Source organism: Notolepis coatsorum, assembly GCF_963971535.1.
Source record: "Notolepis coatsorum genome assembly, chromosome: 1".
NCBI classification, from domain to species: domain Eukaryota; kingdom Metazoa; phylum Chordata; class Actinopteri; order Aulopiformes; family Paralepididae; genus Notolepis; species Notolepis coatsorum.
This window is the reverse complement of record NC_140165.1, coordinates 133,522,385-133,540,677: the sequence shown is the minus strand read 5'-3', so window position 1 is coordinate 133,540,677 and position 18,293 is coordinate 133,522,385. Positions and strand designations below refer to the sequence as shown.

General features: G+C 43.6%; 1 protein-coding gene across 1 annotated transcript; it reads right to left on the bottom strand.

The window, feature by feature from the left end:
• Positions 1–340: 340 nt before the first annotated feature.
• On the bottom strand, positions 341–15,571 carry LOC311232248 (uncharacterized protein). Its single transcript, XM_084318988.1, has 2 exons — positions 15,126–15,571; positions 341–2,241 (listed from the first exon to the last, which is right to left on the bottom strand). Exons 1-2 carry the CDS (start codon positions 15,292–15,294, stop codon positions 1,139–1,141), a joined length of 1,272 nt encoding a protein of 423 aa, XP_084175114.1. The 5' UTR covers positions 15,295–15,571; the 3' UTR covers positions 341–1,138.
• Between the last annotated feature and the right edge of the window lie 2,722 nt (positions 15,572–18,293).

The window sequence follows — 18,293 nt, the reverse complement described above, 5'->3', positions numbered from 1 at the left end:
AACCTTTTTTTGCGGAACTTAAATCCCCCCGGCCCCACGTAATTTATCAACAACACTGCGGTCTGCTGTGAGCATTATAAAACAAACGTGTTTAACCGACCGTGAATTAAAGTGTCAATGCTGTTTGTCATTTTAACAGCAGATACTTTCTTAAATGCCATCCTCCCGACAGAGCGCTGTTGACGGGGAGCTCTGATGGGTTCGCTTGGTGGTGTTAGCATTGAACAGCTAACCGAAAGCTAGCGTTAACTAACGTTAAAGGTTTAGCCATAACGTTACCTTGGCTAAAGTTGGGGCTATTCATAATCCAGCAATAATGGCTGCAGACCTGCAAGCAAAGTACAGCAAGTTGGCAAAGGAGTATTCCAACGTAAATCACATTTTCACCAGTAAAGTTACAGTGTTTCCATCTCCCGGTAGCTCATGCTAGCTAACCTAGCTCACGTCGTCGTCACTAGTGATCGACCACGTCACGTACACAATTAATGACATGTTGCGGACAGCCATATCGGTGACAATGTTTAGCTTTTAGTGCCAAATGATAAGAGTCTGAGGCGGAGTCTCAAAAGAGAATGTTGAATATTTATTGTGCAAAAATCACAACAGATCCTCTGTGCTACTTCAACGGAGCCTTCTGGAAGCAAGTGCACTGAGTGCAGCAACGAATATTGTCCGTGTGGATCATTGGAGTAGGGTATATCTGCAGTGCTGCAGCCCCATACTCATTGTATAGATTTGTATTAGTATCATTAATCAATCACCTGTTGTTGAATAAATACCATTACTTTCTAGTTATTACTAAAAAACAGTATATATAAAACAGTAGCTGTATATATAAAAAATAAAAATAAAAAAGTATAATTTATATAATATTATTTTATAAAATACCGAACCGTAAAATACCGAACCGTGACTTCAAAACCGAGGTACGTACCGAACCGTGGATTTTGTGTACCGTTACACCCCTAGCTGCTAGCATTAACTAGTATGTGTAACGTTACCCAAACACCTTTCACATTCCACAGTTGCACTGTGGGCGGTATTGTGTTTGTTTTTGAATTCAGTAAATATCTTAGCTACCAGAAGACTGAGCCAGATGAAGTTCAGTGTTTATAGATGGAGTGTAGTCTTTTTTCCTTCAGTCCAGTAACATGCTGTAGCTGCTACTACTCTTTGTACAACACTTATGGCGTTTTAAAAGCAACATCTGATTGAAATTCTTCCCACAACCACTGCAGCTGTATGGTTTTTCTCCTGTGTGAAGTCTCTCATGGTTTTTCCGATGTCCGTTCCTAGTAAACCTCTTGCCACAATATGGACAACTATATGGTTTCTCCCCTGTATGCACTCTCATGTGTACCTTCAGATTATCCTTGCGACCATATGTTTCACCACAAATTGTGCAACTAAAGGGTTTCTCCCCTGTATGAGTTCTCACATGTTTTTCAAGATCTGCAATAGAAACAAATATTTTAGAACAAATATTACATGTGCTGTGAGCTTGAAGGTGAAGTTTGAAACTCTCTGCAGGTTCCAAATGTTTTCCACACAAGCCACAATCACGTGGATGGACTTTAACATGCCTCATTAAAGAAATCTTCTTAGGAAAAGATTGTCCACACACTTTACAACAAGGTGCACATAGAATTTGATTTGTTGATTTCAGTTCATGGGACAGTTCCATAGGTCTCTCAAACCTGTTGCTGTTAGACAAGTTTTGACCCTCGGCTGTCTGTGTCTGCTGTAATTCTAGTGTGTTTAAACCTGATTGAGGTTTCCCGTCATCATCACTGCCATCAGTCTCAGTTCCAGAACAGTCTGAAGAGAGGAGCGGACCATCTCTAGTTGGTTCTAAATCACCAGCTGGATCTAAGTTACTGGCTGGTTCTGATACTCCACAATCCTCTCCATCAGGTTCTGTTTTCATCTGTTCAGTTGAGGTGCTGGCTAGAGGCTCAGTCTGGGTTTGGTTAAACCAGGAGGACTGAAGTCTCTCTTCACCATGTTCACTCTTCACAGGGACATGAGTGGATGTCAACTTTATGACGTCAGCCTCCTCCAGACCTTGTAGCTGCTCTCCCTCCTCCAGACCTTGTAGCTGCTCTCCCTCCTGACTGGTCCAGAGTTCCTGCCGTTCCTCTTTCATCTGTAGGAACTCTGGCTCCTCCTGGCCAAGACTGGGGCTCCTCTCCTGCAGCTCAGGGTGAACCTCGTCTTCACAGACAAGGAGCTGTGGAGGGTCTAGAGGGAAGCAAAATGTATTTCAGATTTTGCAATAGAAGCACTTAATGACCTGGTATACAGTACACAGACAATTTGCTAAATTGGCACAGTGCAGCGACAGACCAACACTAAACTCATAGACACAGGACTACAGAAGAACATAGTCCAAAGACAGACGATTGTGAGAGAATGAAACTCATCATCTCCTACCACCAACAAGAAGACAAAAGACACCCCCACCACTCACCTGTCCTGTCCAACCATCCCAAAACACATCAAGCCCCCCCCTTCACCACCCCAAGCCCGCCCGAGACAGAACAAACCACACCACTCACCATTCCAGACAAACCACCCCGAAAGACATTACTACCCCCCCCCCCCCCCATTTGTGGGCCGAAACCCCCCCAGAACAGACCAACCACCCACCTTTCCAGTTGGACCACTAACACCTTTTGCTCCTCCTGTAACTGACTGTATATAATGTGACCACAATCATTGATCGGGAGCTCAGTTGGGTACACTCGGCCAGTGTCCACTAGGGCTGCAACGATTAGTCGACATAATCGACGACGTCGATTATAAAAAATCGTTGACGAGAAATTGTTGCGTCGATTAGTCATTAAAAAAAAAAAAAAAAAAACTTTATTTAATTTTTTTTTTTTTTTTTGTGCACTACCTATCTTTGTGAGAGTGGCTTCTCAGGGTTCCAGACAACATCATAACATGATGATCCCATAGCAAATTTTGGACATTGAAAACATTGTTCCCCTGTAGGAGATGATGATCAGACTAGACACACAATACATTACACACGCACTCCTCTCACTCACACACAGCGATCAGAGTAAGACACACACATACACACTCCTCTCACTCACACACAGCGATCAGAGTAAGACACACACACATACACACTCCTCTCACTCACACACAGCGATCAGAGTAAGACACACACACATTCACACTCCTCTCTCTCACACACAGCGATCAGAGTAAGACACACACACATTCACACTCCTCTCTCTCACACACAGCGATCAGAGTAAGACACACACACATACACAAATTACACAGTACACACCTCTCACTCACACAGCGATCAGAGTAAGACACACACAAATTACACAGTACACACTAGGGGTGGGACGATACATCGATCCAGATCGATACATCGATGTAATTATCAACAATCGAATCGGATCGATGCGATGTAATAAGATCGATTCATATCGATACTCTTATTTTGAAAATCCTGTGGAGAGTCTCATATCTGCCCAAGAACAACAGCAGTAGCTCCGTGTGTGTAGATGTTACAGCATAGCATTCTCCCTTTCTGTGTGTGTGTGTGTGTGCGCGCGTCTTTGGAAAGACAAGATGAGGTCAGAGGAGTTTGATGTTTAAATGTTATTTAAACATAAACAATATAATACATAATAAATGTAGGCCTATACATGATCATGCAACATCAACAAATTGTTGTAGGAACGGTTTGGGAGAGGGAGGTTGTGAGTTTTGAGTTCCAAAAAATGTAGCTTAAAGTTTAAAGCTCAATATATAAAAACGTGGCACTTTACAGTGAACAGGAGGTCTATTTGTATTAAAAACAATAGATTGATTTTCCTTTAAATGTCTGGAAGAGCTCAAAAATACAAATGTCAAATGATATTTTCATTACCTTTTTTTTGTTGATCTAAATGTTACCGATTGTGTTAAATGGGCATATGATATCATCTCATATCGATCGCAGGCACCTGAATCTAATCGTATCGTATTGTATCGTGAGAGACTTTGTGATATCGGCAAATATCGTATCGTTGTCCAAAGAATCGATATCATATCGTATCATGATGAAACTGGTGATTCCCACCCCTAGTACACACACTCCTCTCACTCACACAGCGATCAGAGTAAGACACACACACATACACACACACACACACGGACTCCTCTCACACACAGCAAACAAAAGTTATTTAAAGTACACTTCCACTTTAATTTGTATTATTTAATTTATTTATCTTGTTATGAGTGATTGCTGTATTGTTCTTCAAATACATTTTCATTTAAAGTGGCTTAAAGATCCAAATTCAAATGTTTCATGAGTCATTATTTTAATTTGCTATGGGATCATCATGTTATGATGTTGTTGTTTGGTCCTGACAAGAGTCTCAAAGTCTGGGGTGATGGTAGACAAGCAACTCTGAGGTCATGCTCAATGTCCAATCTGTTCCTCTGCTCTGTCTTCAGCTGGACCAGAGCTGAGAAGCCACTTTCACAAAGATAGGTAATTAAAAAAAAAAAAAAAAAAAAAAAAATCCTTTTTTTTTGTTGTTGTTTACATTGGTTTTCGATTAGTCGACTAATCGAAAAAATAATCGGCAGATTAGTCGACTACCAAATTAGTCATTAGTTGCAGCCCTAGTGTCCACTCTGAGCCATCCAGCTGTATCTCTTTGATTTACCTGAACCTACTTTGGTGTATTAAACCCATATATGTTGAAGTTTACCTGACTGTCTACATTTGATTAATCCGGGAACATTTCTCCCCCACGATCAACGCACAGTGCAGAAAAGTCCAGCACATCCATTCAGTAGACTACACGGTTTCAGTGGAATGTTTGATGTGTTGCTAGGAAACAGCTGGACTACAATTTATTTCCTGTTGCAATGTTTGCTAATGTCAAAAAAGCACCAACTCTAATTGTTAACATTTCTGATGCACACTTGAGTGACTCGCACCATAATGTCCTTTCTAAAGGGTTATCGTTTGTTCATGCACGTAAGGTGGACTCTTTCACTACCAAGGTAGAACTCTACGTTTTTTAGAAATATTAAATTAAAAGCCTTTTACGCCAGAGGTTTCGATAAGAGAAAACAATGTTTCTAATGAAAATGTGCCCACATTAACAGTTCCCACAAGTGTTGATGATGATGTAATGTCTGAAGCAGAACTCGATACCCATTCTAGACCTAAAATAAAAGTATTCAAACCACGTAGCTTGTTTACCCCTCATCTCAATCCACCTTCGGTGGATACCTTTTGCAGACTAGTACAAAATGATGTCCTCAATTTATGTGAGACCAGTCACAAAACCCAGCTTTACCCTAATTTACTTGAATCAGAGTCTGGAGCGCTTAAGGAACTCATGAAGATTGAGGATTTAATTTTTAGAAAAGCAGACAAAGGTTCTGGAATCGTTCTCCAAAATAAGAGTGCTTATGTTTCTGAGATCAATAGACAATTTAATGACATTGAGGTATATACCCTTTTAAATTCAGACCTAGTGTTTAGATTTTCCACTGAAGTCCTCAAAAGCCTTAGATTGGCGGACGTAATCTCAGAAAATGAATTTAAGTTTATGTTGGTAGAGTTCCCTATTACTCCTATTATTTACACCTTACCTAAGATCCATAAGGATCTCCTGAATCCTCTGGGTCGACCGATAGTCTCTGGCATAGGGTCTGCCACAGAAAAAAGTTCCCAATTTATTGATGCGCATATTAGAGATTTGGCCTCTTCTCAACCGAGTTACTTAAAAGACACGTTACTACTTTTTTGAGCGGGTTAACGGCCTGCAACATTTGTCCTTCAGACTTATTAGTCACCATGGATGTGGTCAGTCTATACCCCAGCATTCCGCACTTAGTTTTTATTTAAACTCGAGGGAGGAACTACACCCCTCCACAGAAGTGCTAGTTAGCCTAGCCGATCTAGTTCTAACAAAGAATTATTTCAGATTCCAAGATAAATATTTCTTGCTAAACAGTGGTCTCAGCATGGGCTTGCCTGCCGCTGTGAACCTAGCTAACCTGTATATGTCCAAGTTCGAAAAGGACCACATTTTTAATAATAACCTAGGGCTGGGCGATAAAACGATAACGATAACTATCGCGATCAATTATTTCCTCGAAATAAACATGAAACGTGGTCGCAAAGTTTCGATATATCGAGTTTCCAAGCTTGGATATGAACACACGCACTAACAACCAATCAGTGAAGGAGATGGCCGATAGCTGAAGGAGACCCGGAAGGAGGCGCAGAGGTAGGACTCGGTAAACAAGGCTGGCTATGGCTAATTAGCTTGAACGGCGCTATTTTACAGTTTACCTGCCGAGTTGGTGTGTGTTTTGAATTCTGAGGTTAACTGTTATAGTAGTGTGGGGTATACGGTGGACGTCGTTGCAATGAATTGGGCGGAACAGAGTATTTTAGGGTCATTTTTTAGTACATTGTCATGAAATACTCCGCTCGGAAACGAGGCTGGCTATGGCTAATTAGCTTGCACGGCGCTATTTCACAGGTTACCTGCCGAGTTGGTCACGGTGTGTGTTTTGAATTCTGAGGGTAACTGTTATAGTAGTGTGGGGTATACGGTGGACGTCGTTGCAATGAATTGGGCGGAACAGAGTATTTTAGGGTCATTTTTTTGTACATTGTCATGAAATAGTCCGCTCGGAAACCTCCAATGTACAGTTCCCCCCCCCTCCACCCAACCTACCCAACCTCCTCCAATGTAGTTTCTTCGTCAAATGTATATACACTTTTTTAGACTCTTATTGTATCACAAACAATACTGTATTTGTAAATCTGGTATGTCATAAATGTATAGATGTAGCAGTATTGTTCACCACGAATACTGGAGACGCTGGGTTCGCCTGTTCGAGCCCAGCGCTCCACATTGCTTTCAGTTTAGCTGGTCGTCCGTACTAATACACATTGGCAGTATTAGGGGGTGGGAAACTGATGGGTGGGGATCTGGCGTTGTGGATAGCGACTCCTACAGGTTGGTTGGTGCGCCTGCGCAGTAGAATCAGGAAGTGATGGGGGCGGCGCCCCTCCAAAGCGCAGACCCCTGACGCTGAAAGATCGCGCCGTGCAGGTGAAAAGATGCAACTGCTGTTACCTCAAGTACCGGAGGGGACTTGTGCTATGTATGACTTAGTCCACATTGTAGCCGGCTTGTGGGAGGCAAGAAACAGCGTTCGTGACAGGGGAGGGTTGAATAGGATGATACGAAATTGGGATGGGAGAAAATATAGAAAATGGGAGAAAAAGTGAAAAAAAAAAAAAAAAAGAAAAAAAAAAAAAAAAAAAAACCCTCAGACAGCATACCTTTCTTGAAAGAGCGTTGTTTATTGATATCATTGCTATCAGTCCAATAGTGGCTCAGGCCTGTCGTTAGCCGAAACCCCCCTCGTGTTAGCCGAAGCTAATGATGATGTGTCACCCCCCCCCCCCCACCGGCGAGAGTGAGAGGGATGAGAGTCTCTGATGGTTTCTCCCCTCCTGTGGGATTCGTTCCTTTGGTCTGATTAGTCTCCGTCAGATTGTAGTCTGCCCCTACCCGGAACCACTGTCAGCTTTATAGGATCTCCGTCATAGCAACGACGGCCCGCCCCTCTTCTGGTTGTCAGGTGCCGCTGCCATGACAACCGCGTTTAACCTTTAGACACACATTCTTTTTTTCTTTTTTTTTTTATTGATATTTTCCCCCCTCCATTTTCCTCCGATTTTCTCCCATCCCAATGTTAGTCGTTATGCCAATTCCCGATCCCCTTCCTGGTCGCTGCGCACTTACCCCCCAGAGTCAGATCATCTGGGAGAGTGGAGGCTATCACATGCTTCCTCCGACACACCTCCAGCCAATCAACAATCACCTGGCAGCGCGGATATTCTCCGAGAGGGCGTAGTGTGTGGAAGGATCACACTATCCCACTCAGGTCCCATCCGCGCTTAGCAGGCGCCCCGACCGAACTGTAGGAGTCGCTGTTTACAACGACCCGGACCCACCCCGCCAGCTTCTCCCACCCTCTAATACTGCCAATTGTATTAGTGTGAACGGCCAGCCAAGCTGGTGACAACCCCAGAGCTGTGAGATGGATTCGAACAGGCGAATCCAGCTCACAGCTCCGGGGTTGGTGACGAACGCAATCTCCGCTACGCCACCTAACCGCCCTTTAGACACACATTCTAAACGTTTCATTACTGTTCCATTAATGATCGAACCTCTCTCCGCTCTGCTCTCTGTGCCCTGTGCATGCTGTTATCAATGTGTTCTAGATCGGAATGTCAACATTCTGCTCGCTGGCAGTGAGCTGCCAGCCACTAGACCGCTTCCTCCACACCGTTCAAACCGCCACCACCGTCACCATGCACATTTCGACCTCTCTGACCCGGGCCCCTTTAGATGCGGTCATCTCCCCCCAATCTATACATCACATACATTGAAAACCACCACCGGTTTCTTTCATTTCATTTATTATTTGGTTTTTCAATTAATTATCCCAAAAATAGACTGTGGTTGAAGCAAACCAACCTCATCTCCCGTGCACAAGAAATGAAGACAGCCCACGGTCAACCCAGTGATCTTGCTGTCTGATGTCTGTTTGCACCCCCCTTCGTGCACAAAGGGAACCGAAACAGACCACCAAAACCAACAACATCCAACGACTCATAACAATTAGGGCCCCTCTGTCTGCTCCCAATAATTCTATATTGTTATTTTACTGTTTTCCCCTTATCTACCTTCTATATATATATATATCATTCTATACATACATCTTATATCTCATACTCTTATCAATTATTATTAGGGATGCACGATAATTATGTCAGACCCCCAGGTACTTAAAGCTGCTCACCCTGTCCACGGTAGCCCCGTTTATCATCAGTGGTGTGTGTGTCTCCTGCTGTCCTCTCCTATAATCCACGATCAGCTCCTTGGTTTTACCAATGTTCAGGAGCAGGCTGTTGTCCTGGCACCAGCATTCCAGTACCTCAACCTCCTCCCGGTAGGCCTTCTCGTCGTTGTCCGAGATCAGACCCACCACCACTGTGTCGTCTGCAAACTTCACTATGGAGTTGGAGCTGAACTTGGCCACACAATCGTGTGTGTAGAGTGAGTACAGCAGGGGGCTCAGAACACAGCCCTGGGGGGACCAGATGCTCAGGGTGATGGTGTTGGAGGTCTGACCCCCCACCCTGACCGCCTGGGGTCTTTCGCTCAGAAAGTCCAGTACCCAGGCACTCAGGGCGGAGCTCAGACCCAGCTCGATCAGCTTGTCCACCAGTCTGGTGGGGACTATGGTGTTGAACGCTGAGCTGTAGTCAATGAACAACAGTCTCACATAGCCCCCCTTCTGACGGTCCAGGTGAGAGAGGGTGCTGTGCAGTACCTGGGAGACCGCGTCGTCAGTAGGGATGCACGATATTGATTTTGACACAGATACCGATAACTTTATGCTCCTCAAGCCGATAACCGATATCGATAACCGATATTTATTGTATTATATATTTTTTTTTAATGTATATATATTTTTATCTTTTTTTTTTTAGTATTTATAAGCTCCGACGTCATCGGTACTGCTATCGGTACTCGAGAAATTATGGAGTTTTTTTTTGAGGAATTTAAACGTCGCAAACTAATCTTGTTGGCCGTTTTCTATATCTCTCCTGCCTCTGTGTCTCTGCCTGCGCGAGGAGCGGGCTGTGCTCACACACACACTCACTGACACACACACACACGGGTGCTGCCGAGTACAGACAGCTCTGCTCTCATCATGGCGGACAGAACGAAACGTTCAAAAGTCTGGGTCTATTTTACTAAAGTCGATGCTGACAACGCTCGTTGCCACAAGTGCAACAAGACATTTGCCAGTAATGTATAAGCGCTGGTACTTGTCAATGTGGCTGGCGGGGAGCTAACGTTATTAGCCTGAGCTCCGAGTAGAATAATGGCCGACAATCCGGAGGTAAATAAACGAACGAGAGCTTCTGATTGGTGGTAAGAAGAAGAGGTGGGTGCAAGCGGTGGGACGTAATTGGCAGATCGACTGTCTGTCTCCGAATGTAACGTGACTACGTCACAGCCAAGAAAGGGAGCGCTGGATTTGTGAAAAACTCCCTGTTCCTAAACCACACACTATCAGTTTTACCACAGTACTGGCAAAACGGGAGGAGGCTATAATAAAAACAAGCGCCCTTCATCCAAATACACCCACACCGGATTTCTTTTAACCAAAAAAATGTATTATATGTTATCGGAGCTATCAATAACGTTATCGGGTTTATCGGGATGACGTCATAATTGCTGATATCGGCCCGATAATTATCGGCCCGATAATTATCGTGCATCCCTAATAGACACAGTCGTAAAAAAGGCGAAGCAGCGCCTCTACCACCTGAGACAGTTAAGGAAGTTCAGAGTATCGGGGAAGATACTCCAGTCCTTCTACTCCGGAGCTGTAGAGAGCATCTTGACTGGAAACATCACTGCCTGGTATGGAAACAGCACGGCACAGGACAAGAAGGCCCTACAGAGAGTGGTGCGCTCAGCCGAGCGTACCACGGGTATTGCACTACCTCCCCTGCAGGTTCTATACAACAAGAGGTGCAAATCCAGAGCCTGCAGAATAATGAAAGACCCCCACCACCCCAATAACAGCCTGTTCCAGCTGCTGAGGTCAGGCAGACGCCTGCGAACCCCAGCTACTAGGACAGAGAGGCTTCGGCTCAGCTTCTTCCCCCAGGCCATCAGAGCCTTGAACAATGAACACTGAGTGCCACAGAACACTGAACATCTCACACACAAGCACACATGAGCACACACACGACATGCACGCTGTGCACGCTCACACACTAGCAGCCACTTTAACATGAGCAGGCACACACTCATGCCGCACACTAGGGCTGGGCGATATGGCCTAAATATGATATCACGATATTTTCTGACCTTTCGGCGATACACGATACACATCACAATGTTTTTCTTTTTTACCCCAAACAATTCATTATGAGGCTTACCAAGACAGTATTTGAGTTTGCAAGCTAACATTAAAGACAAAATAAAATACCCATGCATTTAGAATTTTTATATTATATATTAGATTTAGATTATTGGATTATTAGATTATATATTGCATATATTTAGCAATGAGATATTATATGATTTAGATATGAAATATGATTAATTGAAAATGGGGGACCCTGATGTAAACAAGACGAAAGTCTTTCTCTGGTCTGCATCCCCTTAACAATTGTATGTATTGAGCTGTACTGTACCCATTCTGCAATATGTTAATAAAGTTTTAAATCAATCAATCAATAGCATTTTTATGAAACTACTGTATATTTGTATGTCTCTAAATGTTTTGATGAATTGAAAATGGAGGACCCTTATGTAAAAAAGCCGAAAGTCTTTTTCTGGTATTGTACCCATTCTGCAACTTTTTTTTTTTTTTTTTTTAAACTTTATTTTTTAGCGCTTATCGCTTTTCTGGTCAAGCATGACCGACAGTTGTAGGGTGAAACGGGAGAGAGAGCAGGGGGAGACATTCGGCAAATGACGGCGAGTCCGGGAATCGAACTCGGAGTCAACCAGATCCGTGACGCAGCACGGAGTCCCGCGACGCAGCGCGGTAACATGGTGTGCTACTGGAGCACCCCTTCTGCAACCTTTTAATAAAGTTTTTCATTCATTCATTCTGACGGAAAACATAATAATTTTGATTGACAGTCGAGTCTGCCAATTACGTCACACCGCTTGCACCCGCCCTGCTGTTCTTAGCACCAATCGGCAAGCGCTATTAGTTTTTGACTTCCTGAATGTCCTGTGTGCTGAGGCCTGCCGCGATAAGCAATAAATCGATTAATTGCCGCGATAATTAAAATGAATGCAATGATTTTGACGGGCGCGATTAATTGCTATTTGCGCGTTTGTTTTAATGAGGCGGAACCAGTGCCCCTTGCAGTCTCTCTCCGTGTGGGTTGGCCGCTGGCGTTACTACAGAGCACAGCACGGGAGCTCCGTGGGGCAGTAGCAACGCCACATATAGCTTAATACATTTCTCAATAGTGTTGCTCCTTTTAACCAAGTAGCGTTATTTGTAGTGTAACGTTAGAATAACACAGAATAACGTTAATACAATTACATGCATCATTGTTTACAATGAACGGGTGGGGCTAGTCAAAGCACTGGAGACGGGGACAAGTTAAACATGAATTAATTTATTATAACGGGTCGTTTTCGAGTCATGCTGCAGTGCTTACGCACCACAGCTATTCTATTATATACTGCTTTGACGCTTCCTCCTCATCGTTGATTGCCTGTAGTAGCTGCATCTAACGTTAGTAGCTAACGTTAAAACTAAAAAACACAACCGGACGAGACAAGTTGTCGGCTAGGATAATCACAACAATACTTCCGGTCCGGTCGGTGGGCTTCAAAATAAAAGTCTTAAACCGGAAAAGACGGAGCGGTGGGCTTCAAAATAAAAGTTTTGGGAAATAAATTTCTCAAAAAAATTCTCTAACCGGTCGCAATAATATCGCTTATCGCGATATTTTCGGGGGCAATTAATCGCCCAGCAAAATGTGTTATCGTGGCAGGCCTAGTGCTGACAACAACAAAGCTACTAACATTAGCTCCCCGTGGCCGACGAGTAGGAGACCAGTGCTCCGCAGGATGACTAAATGAGGCATAATGATTTTACTACAATGAATGTTATAATAAAAGCCTTTCCATACATCTGTCTGATTGAAAACTTTATTAACAGACCGCGTAATGGGCATATCTCAGCACGGGCTGAGATATGAACGAGTAACCTGTCGACAGATTGACGCGACACAATCCTCTTGGGCAAAACATCACGATATCCACGATACGTTGAAAAAGTGTATCGTTAATGAACTGTACCCGATATTTATATAATATCGTCATATCGCCCAGCCCTACCGCACACGCCCACACTTATGGCCAAAAAGGAAAGGTCACTTTAGAAATAGTATAACAACAGTAACAGTGTATTGCACTACCAAAGGACCCAGCATGTCCTATATGCTCTGTAAATAACTATGTACAGATTACCGAGATGTCCCACCATGTTACCTGTTACCTGTTTATTGCACAATGTTTTTTTTTTATTGGATTCTATTATATGTTGTACCACTGTATAGCACATCGTTGCGGGCAAGACCACCCGCATTTCATTGTATACTTGTATGCCGTGACAAATAAAACTCTTGACCTGACTTGAAACCCCCCCCCCCTATGGTTTTTGGTGGTCTTGCCAAATGGTGGTGGAGGTAAACGGTACCCTATCCCCCCCCCTCACAGTAAGCTGTGGTGTTCCACAAGGAAGCATACTAGGTCCGCTACTGTTCCTAATTTATGCAAATGACATGTCGTCAGCTTGTGACTGCAACTTGTTCCTGTTTGCGGACGACTCAGCCCTGCTGGTCTCTGACAAGAACAAGTTACAGGTTGAAAAAACCCTCAGCTCAGAACTAGGCAAAATCTGCATATGGCTCGCTGATAACAAACTATCATGATTCATTACACAACATGGGCAAAACAGAGTCCATTCTCTTCGGTTCAAATAACAAACTCAGCAAGACCGACGGCTTCTCAGTTACAGTGGGTGACAATATTGTCACAAGGAAAGAAGATATTACCTACCTGGGTTCCATCCTAGAGGCAAATCTTTCCTGTGACAAAATGGCATCCAATGTAATAAAAAAAGTCAACCAACGAACTCAATTCTTGTACCGGATCTCCTCACTGGTAAACAAGAATACCCTGAACTCTAGCAGGAGCACTCATTCAAGGGTACTACGACTATGCTTGCACCTCATGGTACCAAAGCACCTCAAAGGCGCTAAAAACAAAATTACAAACATCTCAAAACAAACTGGTCAGACTACTGCTTGACTTTACTCCTAGAACCCACCTCACCCCTGCCCACTTTGACAACCTAGGATGGCTTAGAGTAGACGACAGAGTACAGCAACTTGCAATGGGCCTGGTCTACAAGATACACTACACAACCAAGGTACCCATGTACATGTCAAAATACTTCCCAAAGGTCAGTGAATACCACGATCACAACACCAGAGGGAGCTCCACAAATCATGTTAAACCCAGATTCGGCTCAAACAAGGGACTAAACACGTTTCGCAAATTATGCCACATCAATGTGGAACGCCCTACCCAAAGCTGTAAAGGAATGTGAATCACTACCCACTTTCAAAAACACTCTCAAAAAACACCTAAGGGAGACTGCAACTCGATCCGGGCCCCTGTAAATGTCCGAACACAACCCCCTCCAATGTACAGTAAATTACCAAGTATGGTCTTGTCAATAATCCAATGTACAGTTTTGTTTGTACAGTTATAGTGTCCCCCACCCACCCCTCCTACCCAATCTCCCCCCCCCACTCCTACCCAACCACCTCCAATGTACAGTCCCCCCCCACCCCCACCTACCCAATCCAATGTACAGTTTCTACGTCAAATGTATATACTATTTTTTCTGGGCTCTTTTGTATCACAAACAGTACTGTAATTGCAAATCTGGTATGTCATAAATGTATAGATGTAGCAGTACTGTCTATCTGTATGTCATGTATGTCATATATGTTACGATGAATTGAAAATGGGGGACCCTGATGTAAACAAGACGAAAGTATTTCTCTGGTCTGTATCCCCTTAACAATTGTATGTATTGAGCTGTACTGTACCCATTCTGCAATCTGTTAATAAAGTTTTCAATCAATCAATGGTTGCACCCCCCTGCCCCTCCCAATGTACAGTCTCCTCCCCCTCGTATGTATATTTTCTGTTAGGATCTGTTTAACAGTACTGTATATTTGCATATCGTGTATGTCACAAATGTAACAGTACTGTATATCTGTATGTCATAAATGTCATGATATATCTATCTGTATGTTGTGTATGTCATAAATGTCATTGTGAATTGAAAATGGGGGACCCTGATGTAAACAAGACGAAAGTATTTCTCTGGTCTGCATCCCCTTAACAATTGTGTGTATTGAGCCGTACTGTATTGTACCTATTCTGCAATCTGTTAATAAAGTTGTCAATCAATCAATACATTTTTCAAACCTGTTTTGTGTAGCTTCATCTCAGCCTCCATGTATTCTAACAGTTGACGCTGGCGATATATCTCTCCTTCATATTCTTCTATGGTTCTTTCAAATACACCAAATATCTCTTCAACAGCTGTAGTCAGTCTCTCGTTGACTAACAACTTAAGTATTTGTATTCTAGACATTTTCAGGCAGAAAATAAAGCTATTAGGTTATCATTTAAAGCTGGCTGGTGTGGCTCGTCGCGACGATCGTCGTCGCCTGATACAGGTCGTGACTAGAAAGGATACAACTACGACCGGAAGTAGCGCACAATGTTAAGAGGCGTTACGAGAAAGTGCCATTTTAGTTTATAACTCGAATCCTTACCCTAACCGTAACCACAGTGAAGATATATACTCTAGGTTTTTTATTTTTTATTTTGCGGCTTGGCCGATATGTGCTATCCGCGAGGTCCGCCAGTACCCGTATCCCTTCTAGCCCAGGCAACGTAAATGATGACGTCATATTCGTGCGCGATACTGCTGAACTAATGGTGCATTCCATTTAATTGGGACCTAGGAAAAGTCGGACTAAACGCTAGCGCAAAAATGTAATGGAACGGGACGCGAATTCCTAACTTCCCGAGATTGATTGATTGATTGAAAACTTTATTAACAGATTGCAGAATTGGTACAATACAGTAGGCCTACAGCTCAATACACACAATTGTTAAGGGGATGCAGACCAGAGAAAGACTTTCGTCTTGACGTCTTGTTTACATCAGGGTCCCCCATTTTCAATTCATCAGGTACAGTTATCATACATCGATTCAACAGGGCTGCAATTCTTGGTAATGCCAGCGTGGTAGCCAAATATAACAGTGTACAAGCACAACTATTATATTGTGTTCACGCGTTCCTCCCTTTGATAAACTATACGGGTTAATTTATTTCCAAGCTGGGTATTGAAACGCACTGTTATCGTAATTCCGATTTTCCAACTGGTTACTTCCAACATGCGACTTTCAATTGAACGCATCTTTTAAACACGCACCGGGTCACATTCAATAGGGGGTATCTGCAGAGCCGCAGAGCCAGGCTGGACGGGTTGGAGGCAGGGCTTCGTGGTCTGGACAAGTATTAGTGGTCTGGACAAGTATTTGCACTACAGCGCACCATTTTCAACTTCACTTTCGTCTCGTTGATTGATTGATTGATTGAAAACTTTATTAACAGATTGCAGAATGGGTACAGTACAGTACAGCTCAATACATACAATTGTTAAGGGGATGCAGACCAGAGAAAGACTTTCGTCTTGTTTACATCAGGGTCCCCCATTTTCAATTCATCGTAACATATATGACATACATGACATACAGATAGACAGTACTGCTACATCTATACATTTATGACATACCAGATTTGCAATTACAGTACTGTTTGTGATACAAAAAGAGTCCAGAAAGAAAAGAGTATATACATTAGGCGTAGAAACTGTACATTGGATTGGGTAGGTGGGGGTGGGGGGGGACTGTACATTGGAGGTGGTTGGGTGGGTGGGGGGGGGGGGGGGTTGGGTAGGAGTGGGGGGGAGGGGGTTGGGTGGGTGGGGGACACTGTACAACTGTACAAACAACACTGTACATTGGATTATTGACAAGACCATACTTGGTAATTTACTGTACATTGGAGGGGGTTGTGTTCGGACATTTACAGGGGCCAGTTTCGAGTTGCAGTCTCCCTCCAATGTTAGGGACACACTGTACATTGGAATACTGACATACATTTGACATAGAAACTGTACATTGGAGGAGGTTGGGTAGGTGGGGTGGGGCTGTACATTGGAGGTGGGGGTGGGTTGGGTACATTGGAATAATGACAAAGCCATGCTAGTTTACATAGATCCCCCATTTTCAACTTACCTTCCCCCATTTTCAACTTAACTTTCGTCTCGTTTACATAGGTACATAGACAGTAATGTTACATCTAGACATTTATGACATACCAGATCTAGTAATAATAGAGTAAACTTGTACATAGACAGTACTGCTACATCCTCTACTCCCTGTACACACACGACTGTGTGGCTCAGCGGAGTAGCAATACAATCATCAAATTTGCTGACGACACAGTGGTGGTGGGCCTGATCTCTGCCAACGACGAGAGGGCCTACCTGGAAGAGGTCAAGGTGCTGGCGGCGTGAATATTAAAGGCAACCAACTTGTGTTCAGCTTTTCGTTCAGCGTTTCTCTGATTGGCCGCACGGCCAATCAATCAATCCACTAGCACACGCCCTCGCGCAAAGAGAGACGCGGCAAAAGCGCTGGTCGAACCAGCGGTGTTCTGTTGTGTGACTGTACTACAGCAGTGTTCTGTTGTGTGACTGTACTAAACACTTCCACCACATGACCGACATTTGACATACAGTACACCTCCTATCTATGTTGGGATTATGTTTGGTCATGACAAAACAATAAAAATCGCTACTGTTAGTAAGCTGCCACCACCCACTTCAATGACAGAGCTCTCATATTTGCGAATGCATAAACTATATCTTAAATTATGGCGATGTGTCTAATATGGCTGTCGCGAAGTCATTGATAAGCGACAGCCATATTAGACACATAGCCACAATTTAAGATATAGTTTATGCATTCGCAAAATATGAGAGCTCTGTCATTGAAGGGCTTCGTTCTACAACGGAGCACGGTCGCTGCTGCTGGAGCTGGACCGAGTAGAGCCGGCGGCGGTGCACGGAAGCGGGGACTAACCACCGCATCGCCCCGCTGACGTTAAAAACGCGAAATAACGTTACTGATGTACAGTGACACCCAGAGTTTCTAGTTACAGTAGTGACGCGTGAATCGAGATAGTCCTAACACTAGTCTGTAACAGTGTTTATTATTAAGAGTCAGATAGTCCTAACAGTGTTTATTGGTAAGAGTCAGATAGTCAGTGTTTATTATTTCATAACTGTATGGGCTTTGTTTATACATGTACAGTGACGAGTGAATCTAACTTTGGTTGTTAAAAACGCGAAACATAATAATCAGTCAGCAGCGCTCCACTGCTATCGCAGCCCAACACAAGTGCGTTGGAACAGCAGCCCAAGCTGCCGCGCTTGCTCTTTGGATTTCATTTGGGACGGCTGCGCTTGCCTGCGCGTGGGGGCGCGGCCAATCAGAGAAAAGCCGAACACAAGT

Excerpts from the sequence above, each read along its gene's own strand:
- LOC311232248 (XM_084318988.1), bottom strand. The coding sequence starts at position 15,294 with ATGTCTAGAATACAAATACTTAAGTTGTTAGTCAACGAGAGACTGACT. Across the intron at positions 2,242-15,125 it reads GATGAAGCTACACAAAACAG|ACCCTCCACAGCTCCTTGTC; the intron begins GTTTGAAAAATG and ends GCTTCCCTCTAG.